The following is a 13944-nucleotide window of genomic DNA, read 5'->3' as shown; positions in this document are numbered from 1 at the left end:
TTCTTTGTCTCTCCCTCTCTCTCTTTTTCTCTTCCCGTCATCGATCCGTTTTCTTTCGCCGTAATATACCGTTCACCGTGCACAGGTCGTGCGTTGCCACGACTCCGACAGACTTCGGGGGTAGTCAAATAATCTATAAACAGCGCCACATAATTCTTTCCCAGCGTGACATCCTAATTTCCCCCCGACTGAAAAACTTCCATCTGGCACGAATCCGCATACTCGCGACGATTAGGGACGGGTCACGGTCTCCGCACGTCAACGCCTGAGCGCTCATCGCGTGTACGTAGTTATTTGCCTTGAGGATCGTCACGTGCAACACCGTGAATAGAGCATCTCCTTAATAAGCACAGGTAAGGTGGCCGCTGGCCAAATGTAACACGTATAAACGCGCGGCGTATTTTTGTCATTGCCGTGGCGGAGATTGCGTAGATAACATGGTCGTGGTCGATCACGGCCTCACCCTCGACCGTGCCGCGCCTCGAAAACGATGTTTTAACAGAAAACGAAAAGAGACAGGAGAGAAAGAGAGAGAGAGAGAGAGAGAGAGAGAGAGAGAGAGAGAGAGAGATAACTGAGAGAACGTTTTAAACCGAATGAGATCCGCACGCGGTCTCTTAAATTTCCAATTTCAGTTGACTATGCCTCACTTAAATCCTATCTCGAAAGATAATTCCTCGCGTTTCCGTTGCGATAATGTCGGATGTAATGTGTTACGAAATTTTTTATTTTTACGCGATACACCGCTTCCTCTCCTTTCGCATCTCGTAACGAAAAATCGTGGCAAAGCCGTGGCAAGCCACGGAGGAGAGGGAGGAGGAAGAGATTGTAGCAGATACGCGGCCACTTGCTGTTCGCGCTGCCCAAGAGAACGTCAAGTCAGACGATCGTCCGTAATCGCGGTTCAAAAGCCCGATTTGGCGCGTGCTCCGGAGAGCATATAGCTTAAAATCCACCCTCGGGTTATCCGCACGGAGCGACAGCCGAGGGAGTATTGCGGCTTAACCGAGTTCTGGGAATGATTCCGCGCGAGCGAAAACCCCGGCCGTCGTATAAATCCGATTTCTCGTCTCGCAGATGCGAACGAGAGAAACCCCGTCGCGGTTTCGCGCTTTACCTCGCGAAAGCGCAACACGTCTCTCCTCTGTGTATTTTTCTCTCTGTTCCTTTCTTATTTCACGGGGAATTTTGTTGTACTCCAACAATTATCGGAAACACCGGGATTATCTCCGGCAATGATCTAATCGAGTCTCCCTCTTATTCTCGCATAAAAATTCTCGGCGAATACGATTTTTCCCGTTTCTTCTTTATACCGTGACCCGACACGATAAACCCCCGATAAATTATCCCCTGATAAACCCGCGGCGATTCCACCGTACCGTCCAGGCCGCGCCTCTACACCAAACGCATCTCCGTGCAAACACTTGACGTGACAAACTGCGCCCCTCTTCCTTCTTCTTCTCTCCCCGACGCGTATGCAAATGCCGCGAAGCAACCGGGAGTTATTATGTGAGAAGCCGCGCCGAAGCGTGACGGCCGAGCGCAAGACTGACCCCGTGCGAGACGCAGATCCGATCAAATTCCGCTCCTTCTGTCTTCGAGTCGATCCGTCCACAAGGACCGTGACACGGTATTTGAGAATAATCGAGACTGACCGCTCGGGGCTTTGTTTCCGCCAATTAACGCCATCAAGATCGTGTCGCGAAAAAGTGACAAACGTACTCTCGGAATCTCTCGTAGTGAAATTCTACTCGAAAAATAGGGTGATTTTTCACTCACATATATAAAGTAAATTCTCCACACTGAATTTCAATTTTAAGTGAATATTTTCACACAAAACTGAAGAATGAATCTAATGTACGTATGATATTCGAATAGAAACGTTGCCTGAAATGGAATTAGAATCAAATTTAAAATGGAATGAAACATTCATTCTTACAATTTCGCGCGGTAATATTTTTACTATCTCTCTTCGAGCCAAAAAATGCCACTTTTCACATTCGTTTTCAATGAGATTTCACCCCAAGGAATTTAGAGATTGCTCGCTAAATTTCTTAGAATGAAATTTCATACTGAAAATAGAGCGACCATCCGGAGTCGCTCAAATTTCAGTGACTTTCCGTTCATGTAAAATGAATTCTCCACACGGAATTGCCGAGCAAACATTTTTCCTCAAAATTAAAGAGTTAATCTAACGTGTCCCGTCGTTAGAAGAACGTATTTTCACTCCAATCGAGTGACATTCGCTCATAAAAATGGGGGTTAGGAACGACACCGAGCTTGAATGAAACATTCAGATTTCAAGTGGTAATATTATCACTATTGCTTCGAGCAAAAACACTACCACTTTTCACTCATTTTCAGCGAAATTCCACTTCAAAGAATTTAGAGAGTAAGCACGCGCACGCACCCCCGGCTGCGTCGATTCGAATGTACACTAAATATTTGCTGAATATTCAACCAATCTGGATAATAGTTATTAAATACTTTGGTATCAACTTAACGTATAAGTAAATATAACCAAATAATTTGCCAAGTATTAGCAAATAACCTTAGCAAGACTTGATTATCAACTATTATTACTTTACGTATCACCGAACAATTTGTTCAATAAAATTATATTGTTTAGTAATATTTTCCACTTGGTTAGACTAACGCAATATCTTAGATCTTTTACAAAATAGATTGGTAATTACCAAATTATTTGGTAATTATTGCCAAATTATTTTATATTAATTACCAAGTCATTTGATTAACTAATTGAAGATTTTGTTTTACTACTTATTTATTACCAAACAGTTGGTAACTATTAGCATATTTGATACTCATTAGCAAATATCGCACTGAAACGTTTAACCAAATTACTATTAACTATTACCAGACTTTTCTTTCAGTGTGCCCTCATATCGACGCGTTTCCCGAAACGTCGGATTAAATAATACCATCTGCTCAGGTTTCTCCGTATAATTTTGTTAACAAAGCGTGTTTCACAGCAACGCAAAACGCTTGCTCTCGTTTCCAACGTCTCCCACGTAGAACGTATCAGTTCGCGGTTCATTTAATTTTGGCCGTTAAAATATTCGAAATATCCGATATTCGTAATACGGAGTATTTTAATAATGAAATGTGCGCGCATTATATATTATTACCACATTATCATTCCACATCATTACAAAGTCGATTTCTGCGCGCTCAGACTTGTTCAATTCCCGACGATAAGCACAAGTTTGACAGGCGGGAGGAGTTATTGGGAGGGACCACGTCTCTCGAAATATCTCGCTCAGGGCGCCGATATAGACTGCAGTCGGCGTCTTATCCCTTAGGAAATCTTACCACGCATAGACAAGCCGAGGGCCTTATACCCCGGCCGACTCTCAGCTGCTCGAGGCGACGCTGTGCATATACACATCCTGCATAAAATACGCAGCTCGCGCGCGAGGTCTCATCGCTATAATACCGCCGTATGTCTGTCCCTCGCGCGGACTCCGCCATCCACTGAGTCCCTCCTCGCGGCGACGGCACTCCCGGAGTTGCGAAGTAACCTCTCGCCCGAGGGACACCGTCGGGATTCCGTCGATCCTTCGCCGAGCTGCGCCCGAGAGGGCCACACAGCTCGATGATGTTCTCTCATCCCTCGGATTAGCCTCGCGCGCGACGCCACCACCTTCGTCAGCGATTAACAAAGATCGCGCGCCATCGGCGAATAGCTCGACAGACGACACACTTTAATTCGCGCTTGATGTGCTACAACACCGTCGTTGAGCGATGAGCAGCAATGAGAAGTGCACAGCAAGTGGAAGACGGATGGTTCGAGGCTGATGGCGCGCGAGCGGGCTTTACGGTTTTTCCGTACGTGTTTGTGTACGTATTTATATGAATTTTTTATTTCCCCCTGAGGAGAGAGAGGAAACGCACTCTCTCCCCCGTCCGGTGTTTGTCGCCGTCCGCTAATTGTACGCTTTTACTTCGCAACGCCGTGGGCGTAATTACGTTCCAGCGGTGGAATGAGATACGTGCGTTATCGCGAGTCTCTTGTCAAGCGCGTGGGGATAAAACGCTAGGATGATATATTTCAGGGTTCTCATTGTACCGCGAAAAATAACGCGAAAGTTAACGAGGCCGTTTTAAGCCACGCGCGGTCTAAACGCGTTAATCTCGAGAAAGTCCCTTTACGGGGGTAGTGCGCCGCTGGCAGTTAAAACAGGCTTCTTCGTCGTCGTTGTCGTAACGCCATTACGCATATTACCGTCTCTACCGTGTCGGCCGCGCGACTCCATTGTTTCCCCGCTGGTTCGATATCTCAGATATAATAATGCAAATCCCGAGGATGGATACAGGGAGAGAGAGAGAGAGAGATAGCTACGTGTCGCATCCATCATTTATATCCGCGACGCGTGTTCCACACTCGTCTTTCCGGAAACTGCCGCCTGTGCCGAAGAGAATATAACGTATCGCAGCGACATATCGACGTTCGCGTGCAAAGTGCTTTTTCATCACGAGCTGCGTCTCATCGAGACGCGAATAAAAGAGAGGCAACGAGAATGCCGAGCCCTCCTCGGAGCAGAACGTCATATAAGACTATGCTTTGTGATATCGATTGGAAAAAGAACTCTCTCTCTCTCTCTCCTCCCTCTCTCTCCCCTCCCTCTCTCCCTCTCTTTTTGAGTCTGAAGATGGAGCTCTGACTTTAAAACATTCTTCGCGCGCGACTAACCATCGTAATGACGAACGGTGCAACGAACTAAGTAACAGTGTTGCACGCTTCTCTTCTCAATGTTGCGCCGACTCGTTTCTACGGCAGCTTTCTTTTCAATTTTACTATGTCTTTAACAGGAACAACAAGTGGAAGGGAATAGACTGTTGGTAAGGTTTATCTTGCAAAAGAACAAAGTAAATCTCGCTAGAAATATAGCGAATTTTGCTAGAAACATAGTCTTGTTTAATAGTACATTTAAGTTCCTCACATATAAATATCGCATACGGTGCGAGAAGGAATATCTAAAAAATATAAAATACGCATTCAGTGACAGTACTAACAACATATTTATCTGTGTTAATGTACATATTTCTACATTGAGAAAAAATTTGTCTCACAAATGAGAAAATGTGTATTTTCCTGAAACACTCAGAGTTACTTTTCATGAAAACAATTGTTTATTCCATTTAAACAGAAAAATTTAGAAGTAAATATATTGCCATCAAATAAATATTTTTTTACTTTTCAGACATTTATCTGCTCAATATATAAGACGAAATAACAGTCAATTACGGCAGGATATCGATTTATTTCTCGGTTACTAAATTCTATAAATTTTTACCGTGGAATTCTTTCGCTGCACGTGGCAGCAACATTTGTATCGCGAAGATAATTAGCGATTACTATAAATTTCCAAAGTTTGTATGTAAAAAAGTGTACAAGACTCCGCCGCTTCGCGAATAGAACTTGGAGAGAACCTTTTATCTCCGTTGCAATTTCATTTACATAAACAGCGCAATTTCAGCAACTGCCAGCGTGTTCCTCGGTAGTGCATAATCCGTGAACATTATGTTCAACGGGGAAAGCGTGGAATCTGCCGACGCGCGCGGATGTTCGAACGCTGTTGAGTGATCGACCGATCTGTTGTCGCAATTTTTAATTGAATTCAATTGCGCGATGATCCACGTAACGATTGGCAATAATAGATATTCCAGAGAGAGAGAGAGGGAGAGAGAGAGAGAGAGAGAGAGAGAGAGAGAGAGAGAGAAAGGGAAAGGGAGAGAGAAAGGGAGAGAGAAACCTCACGTAACGCAGAATATATTTCTAGCAAAATCTTGTCGAGACTCTCTTGTCACTCCGTTACATAATATCACGCTCTCAAATTACGACAGCGCATATACTACACGGTATATCGCGGAGAACGTTAAATATTCAGAATGGTGTAACCGAAATTCGCGAGGAGTCGACGCCGTTGAAGGAGTATATTTTGCTCGCGGGCGTTCTCGGAACTACGAGGCGGATAATCGGAACGCGCGATCCGGGATAATTTCACCAAGATAGGATTAAGCGGCACTCATTATTGCGCGAATCTCGGAGCGAAGAGCCGATCATTATCGGCACCGTAATTACGAGCAAATGCCTGGCGCGCGCGATTCAACTTAACTCGCCGACGAGGAAGAGCAATCGATTCATCGGGATGATGTCCGAGCCCGATTTTTTCCCGTATTCAGCAAACGCACTTTCTCCAGCTCGGATGGCCTGAACTCTAAGCAATTACAGGAGGACGAGTCAGCCTATTAACCCGACTGAGACTCTCGGCAGCAGCGAGATGCTCGCTAATTTGACATCTAACCTGGCGACCGCGTAGATGAGATGGATCAAAGGTACGTTTATCAAGGTACGTAAAAGTCAAAAGAAAATCATAAAAACACACGAATGAACTGAGCAATCTTTGAGGACATGCATTGCCCGCGCGAAAAAGTAAAAAGTCGGAAATTAGAGATACGCTAATATTTCTGATTTATGTACGTATAGTGTAACAGTTGAATAATAGCACATTTTTTCACTTTAAAACATTACATTTTACAGTCTATTTATTTTATGCTATTCCTGACAATGCTCTTTTATTTCTCAACTATAATGAAACTTTGCATGCATAATTTTAGATATTTAAAGTATAATATATACTAAAATTGCGATTTTTATTGTTACTCTTTTCCTTTACTGTAAAAACAGCAACATCATATATTTTCATAAATGAAAGCGGCTAAAAATTCTCCCAAATATCACTCACAATTTTTTTTTGCAGATGCCTGCATTCTTCATAATATATATGCATATGATATGCGAGCGCAGAAATGTGCTGAATTTTGTGTGTAAAGTTGGCAGAGACATCGCGAGAGGTAATTAGGCGAATATCAATCTTCCTACCTGAATCGTTGCAAAGCTCTCGGAATATTTTAGGGATGGTTTCGCGCGAGAGAGAGATGCCGCGTACATTGAGTCGAATTTTTATTTCGCACTCGCGCGCGGTATTTCTCGCCGACGAGATACGCTTACACGCGATCTAATCGAGCGGGATCGGCACGCATCTCTCGCTCCGCCGGCACATCAGCTGATTGCGATCGTAGCCTGAATATCTTCGGACGCCCTTAATCCCCCATCTAACTGCGCTTTAACGAACCCGCGTTTTCCCCCGTGTGCCTGACACCTCTTTCTGTCTCTCTCTTTCTCTCTTCTCCTTTCTTTCTCTCTCTTTCTCTCTCTCTCTCTCTCTCTCTCTCTATCCCTTTGGCCGGCTGACCAAAATTCGAACAGAACACGAAAGTTTCCGCGGTGCGGAGATCACGGCAGATACAGGGATAATACGATCTCCTCGTCGAGGTGCGGCGAGCTCTACTCGCATGCAAAACCTAGCCGAGGCCACCCCCACGAACGCTAAGTCCGTCGAAAAGCCGCCGCGGATCCCGGATTACGGCGTACTCGCTGCGACCGGATATGACACGACCCGACCGCGAAGCGACGTGATATTTAAAGAAGAAATATCATAAATCGAGATACCGGCTGTCCCGTTGACGTTATTAGATTTTATACGTAGCTAGAAGGTGAAGCCGTGAAAATCTCACGACTAACACTACATGCTGTGCAAATGCGCGCCACGGCGGAGGATTCGGTTTTTCATGATATAACGTGAAGCAAGTCTGATCGAATTTTTCGTGTGTTATAATATTGTATTTGGAGCAACGATATTCTCTTCTCTGGAAGCTTTTGGAAATAGCTGGAAAATGCTGGATCAGGAATCCCAGGTGGAGAACGCGCCAGGCAGTGTCGGGTATTAATCGACGTAAATTTTCTGTGACTAAATCGGCAAACCAACAATCGAAATTAATCAATAGTCATATATGTAATTAATAATAATTTAATCGATTGATAAAATTAATCATTAATTAGTGTACAAGCAATCACATCAAAATTGGATTAATAATTAATTTTGTCAATCGATGTAATTGCCTGTAATTTTATGTATAACTGATTAATTTTGATTGTTTATTCGCCGAGACTATTTTAATCAAAGAAAATGTTTATCAATTGATGCTCAACACTGATGCCAGGACGCGATGCATCCATTTATTTTCACAGATACATAAATATAGATTTTTATGATTATTACGTAAGATATTATTATTATGTAAGACGATCGATGATGGAAACTTGATTATTCTTTCAATTTATGAAATAAATATATTATGTATTAAATTAATTACTAAATTTACATCAGTATGTAAATTTTTCATTATAGTAATGTAAATTTTTTATTATAGTAGTGTAGCAACGAATTTACTAAAAATTATATTCAATAAGATATTATTTTCATTACATTTATCGTGACATATTGTTTGGGGCAAATTTTGTAATAATATTTTTCGTATTTTTTCTGCTTCGTCATTCTGTGTGATAAATATAAATGCGATATAAAGGACTCAAAGTTACTGAATTTCATGATTTAGTATATTTAAAGTTGCTGTAAAGTTTACGCACATTAGTCTACTGGGGTATATTTCCCCCAGCGCCAATGAAAAAGAAAATAATAGATCATGAAGAAACAAATTTTTTTTACTTATCCATTAATTATATTTGCCCATTAATCTTTATTAGATTATTTAATATTCTTTCTTAGTATACGTACACATTTTATTTGCAGTTATAAGATAAACATTTTAACATATCACTTATTGAAATTAAGAATACAGATGAAATGCAGACATAATATTGAATTGACCGAATATTAAATAATTCTGAATTCTATTTTTTCAAGGACAATTCAACATGGAAAGAAAATGGAGAAAAAATGGCATTAAATAAGCATTTATCAAAGTGGGACGATAATCTATATAGCATCCATCCAATTGAACGGAATCGGTAGGATTAATATACAAAGGAAGAAAATTTTATAACAAAAATTTTTGTAAAATTTTCTAACCGAAGATTAGATTCATTCGTCAGCAATCAATTATCCTTTCATTTCATATCTGCAATTCATATTTCAGGAACTAAAATGTGCTATTAAAAAATTTACTATATTTCTCGCAAAATTCACTAGAAATTCACTTTATTGTCTATTTTCCCGCATTACTAGAAAGATATGGAAAACATATAAAAACTCTCAAACAACAGAGTGAAATTATAGGACATAAACAAGATGTGATATTTTTATTTATTTTTCTTCTGCTTGTAAGAATTTGCATTGGCACAAATAATCAGCAATTTAACAGGAACAAATTTTTCTATTGTATAAAAATATTTCGTCACAATCTGACTTTGACGCAAACAGATATTACTACAACATTTCAAAGAATTGTATCGAAACATATGTGCCGAATGAGTATTGCAGACCCCACCTTGTCGTTTAAGGGTCAAAGTTGAGAAGAATTTATACGAAAAAAAAAGACAATATTCTCTGCACATAGCAGCGAAATTTTTTCTCGAAATAGCTCAATGACAGAACGTGAATGCATTTCGAATGTTACTCGTCGAAACGCATCGATCAAAAATTGCGAGTCGCCACGTTTTTTCGTCCGTATGAAAAAAAGTGACAAACTCCACGATATACAACACGACGTTATTTACGCGTGAAACGAAGGGAGAGAAAGAGAGAGGGAAGGGGAAAGGGGGGGGGGGGAGAGAGAGAGAGAGAGAGACCGAACTGACACAAACTAAATTCGCAGAATGAATTTGACTGTGCCTAATAGTTCTCGCGAGCTACCAGTTAGTTAGGTGGAGCGTGTTATTACGGGATATAAACACGACTCACCTGCGACATACATGGAGAAATCAATTTTTGCGAGCGCGGTAACCCCGGAGCGCGCGCGACGCATTGCCGGTACCCTTGCACTACCGACCCGGCCGCCGAAATGGCAAGGCGAGCCGAGCCGAGAGAGGGCACGTCTCAGGCACACGCGATTCACATGGCATCTATCAATTAAAGAAATTTAAATAGGCCAACGCTATGCGGCGTGCGCGCGACCTGAACGAAAAATCGAATTCGTCTCCCCGGTAGCGCCGACTGGCTGGACGGCTCGAGGCCGCTCAGCTCTCCTATTTTCGTTTTGTTACAGCCGGCGCTGTTTTGTTGCCCGTAGCACCGCGCGCGCGCGCGAGCCTTGACCCGCGACTAATTATTTGGAAATGCTTCCCGGGGGCCTGGCCGCTATTTGGCCGAACCGAGGCACGAGGCGCGATGAGACGGCGACAACGACGACGACGACGACGACGACGACGAATTCTGCAATTGCGAAACGCAGCGCCGACCACCGGCCAGTGCCAAAATATTTGTTGTGCTGTGTGCCGTTGCGTAAATCCACGTCGCGCGACGACGCTCACATACCGCCTCGGAGACGCGCCCGGCAAATGGCCCGTGATCGTTCAATTATCGCGGAAAGGTTTTGTCCCGCGCGAGAGAAGCGACTCGCGCGAGGCACATCCGTCTCGCGCTAATTACCACGTTAAATATAGTTGGGATGTATATAATGTTAATGATCTCTCTCTCTCGTGGCGACGGAGCTCGACGGAGTGCGCGTCGCGCTCGGTCGGTCGCGAGACTTACGGACGTATCGCGAGAAATATCGATTACGTAAATGCGAAATGGCGAGTGCGTTCCGATCGCGACGGCAGATCTCGACGGTGTCGAAAAGAAACGAGCGACTTCCGTGACTGCCGTCATATTTCTGCAGACACGTGACGAATAGGTACAACATCCCGACACGATTTGATGTACTCGCACGACAGGAATTGGCTCGACTCTGCACGGCCCAAGTATTCACGAGTAGACGGTACAAATGAGAGTATCCTGCGCGATGTAGCTGTCGACTCGCTAATGAAAAGAGAAAAATTGTCATTGCTTTGATGATTTCACTTACGTTCTCGTAAGACACGCATTTCCCGATGCTAATTAACTAATAAACCTTTTGTCACTGTGAATTCACGTTTTACCTTTTATATCTCACGTGATCTTTCTCAAATCTTCTTTAATTAATATCTCAATAATTGTTGCGAATATTACAAAACGATATAGGACTTTTATATTCATCCGTACTAGGCCTTCCACGACAGCTTCTAAGATTGTCCTGGCACACTCTATATACAAAGTGTCTCAGATTCGTCTCCGCAATGTTCGTGGGAATGTAGAACGGATTTAGAGGGGAACATAAAAGTCCTGTATGTCGCGTTTTGGGATATTCGCAATAAATCTCGAGATATTAGTTGAGCCGCGGTGGCACCGTCTGTCGTTGTATACTTATAGATTGGGTCAAACTGAACAAAAAAGTCCTCTATCATTTTGCAAATGAACACATAGATTTTTAGATATGCATTAAAGAAGATTTATATTATATTATCACGCAATCTCATATAATAATTTTCTCTCATTAATAACTAAAAATTTACATTATTTGCAAAATGATAAAGAACCATTTTGTTCAGTTTGACTTAATGCACACGACAGCACATGTCGTCATTAGAGGTCATCTACCATATCACGCGTAATAATTCGTCAATCTTCTTTAATTAATATTTCGAAATTTATTGCAACTATTGTAAAATAGTATAGGATTTTTATGTTCACCTCAATCTATTCTACGTTCCCACGAAAGTTGAGGAAACGAAACCCTGTATAATATATACATATAACTGAATTGAGAATATATGTGTATATTTTGTGATATCGTGGTTATCTGCTTTTCTTTTTGTTTTACTTCGCATAACGGTTAGCGCTATGCGATAACACGCGGAAACTGTATTTTATATATATATATATATATATATATATATATATATATATATATAACTGTATGTGTATATATATATTAAATATATACTTCGCGTCGCGGCACGGCGTCATTTGATATGAACTCAGAGAGAAGAGATTTATTTTCTAAATCGTATAAGTTAATTTCGACTGATTACTCTATCTCAAGATTCCTCCCTCCAAGTTATTTTCTTTTTATACAGTGAAAATATGTGTGAAATTACTGTTAACAAGAACCGCGGAAATTGGAAAAAACTTCTCCAATTATTTCCAAATTATACGACGTGAAACTAATTTACCTTTTTAAGCAGAACGAGCAATATTGATTATGCTGCGCGCAGTTCCCGCATGTTATCGCACAGCGCTAACCGCTACATGAAGTTAAAAAAATAAAAGGAAAAAACAGATAACCACGATATCGCAAATACTTGGCATAGTTTGTCAAGCCTAATAAGCGACCTGCGGCTACAAAAAAAAAAGGAATAGAGAAAACAATTCAGCGAAAACTGTCGACGCGATTTGCGAGAAAATTGCTGCATGGAGAAAACACTAAGGATATCACTCAGCTAAATATGTTCGCCGTGAAAAAATATCAATGCGTGCCAAACGGTACACTGAAACCTATACCAACCTCTTTTGATTTAACTTAATCGAGTCGAAATTTTGATCCTACTTTCAGCCTCATTATTCTATTCAATTTTGACGCCAAAGAAAGTGAAAAGGAAAATTTCGGACATCATCAGAGTCAAAATAGGAATAATTTGTATCATTAGAATTAAACTTACTTTGCTAACTGAGCTCCTATTGCGTTGTAAAATTCAAGGCTTAACAATCAAAATTTCGACTCATAGAAAATGTGTGGTTGCAACAACCATAATAATTCTCCTACCCGTGTACGTTTCGCCATCTCGCCAAGCAGACGGAAGACGCGATTCGGACGCTGAAACCGATGACTGACAACCGCCGACCGCGCAGTTACCGCGTCAGCATAAATATTTCTCGTATGTCCGAACAAACGGCGCGATATATTCGTCCAGGGTACCTCGTTCGCGCGCGCGAGTCGTATTCACCGCTCGAAACGCCCGTCGAGAGTTTAATTCCGGCTGATACCCCGAAAGCGGCCGACACGAGTCATTGATGGAGCATTTCGTGTGACACGCGGATATTAAGAAGGCCTCGCAGCAAGACTCACATTACGGCGGTTTATAAATGGTTAATGCGAGGGAGGACGGAAAAATCGATAGTCTCCCCCGCGGCGTTTCCCCGGAATTTCGCACCGTGCCGATGTTCCGCTCGCGTGACGTCGGATTAACTTCTCGCATCGACTTGTCCGTGCGCGTGCGCGCGCGCGAGCGAGAGGAGAGAGACGTGACGTAATTATTTTTATGATTTATATCGCAAATATCGCGAGCGCAGCACGTTCCATCCGATCTCTCTCTCTCTCTCTCTCTCTCTCTCTCTCTCTCTCTCTCTCTCTCTCCCTCGCGCTCTTTCTCACTCTCGCGCTCTCTCGTTCTCTCATTCTCGCTCGGCAATATTAGTCGCTCGCCGTCACTGCATATAGCTAGGGGAAGATAATGAATCGAACGGCCAATTGGTCGTCCAGAAAAGAACAAACTTGATTCCAACAGCTATATCAGTTTCGAATTGTCATCGAACACTGCCCACGTACGCGAGATGGAATCGATGGAATCGCGTACGTGGTACGGGGGCGGGGGAAAAGACGGGTTTCGAATTTCGAATTTTCCTTCCACGCGTGCCCGGAGCTCTTCTTCCGTCGCACAGAAGCACCCTTTTTTTCTTTCACTTCTTTTTTCATCGACGTACTGTAATAATCATCATCGTCGTTATCATCAACAACAAAAAGAACGTTCCTAGAGGTAACGCATCCGGTTGTAATGCGTTGTTTTCGTGCAAAAAGGCTCTCGCGATTTCTCTCAATTTGGGTCTCGCTCTTCCACCGTTGTAGTCGCAATCATCGTCATCTCGTGGTTATTAACCTTCACATTATACACATCGTGATCATCAATTAGACATCCTACACAATGCGGAACTTGCTCGTAACCGAAAGAGACTGGTGAATATAATCGTATGACATGCTTCCTCCTTACTTTCTCTCTCTATCTCTCTCACACTCTCTCTCTCTCTCTCTCTCTCTCTCTCT

General features: G+C 42.4%; 1 protein-coding gene across 5 annotated transcripts in view; it reads right to left on the bottom strand.

Moving 5' to 3' along the window:
* Positions 1-13944, bottom strand: part of LOC116842877 (RNA pseudouridylate synthase domain-containing protein 2-like) — a 191820-nt gene that overhangs the window by 111130 nt on the left and 66746 nt on the right. The window contains exon 1 of one of the 5 annotated variants that reach the window (XM_032812688.1): positions 9789-9812. The exons of the other annotated variants lie outside the window; for them this stretch is intronic. Coding sequence (XP_032668579.1) covers positions 9789-9797 — 9 coding nt within the window. The 5' untranslated portion in view covers positions 9798-9812. Of the gene's footprint in view, positions 1-9788; positions 9813-13944 lie in introns of those variants that run through there. 5 annotated transcript variants of the gene reach the window in all.

The sequence above is a fragment of the Odontomachus brunneus genome, unplaced genomic scaffold (genome assembly GCF_010583005.1).
Source record: "Odontomachus brunneus isolate Ranch 3 - 2012 unplaced genomic scaffold, Obru_v1 Obru_scaffold_028, whole genome shotgun sequence".
NCBI classification, from domain to species: domain Eukaryota; kingdom Metazoa; phylum Arthropoda; class Insecta; order Hymenoptera; family Formicidae; genus Odontomachus; species Odontomachus brunneus.
This window is presented reverse-complemented; position numbering and strand designations above follow the sequence as displayed.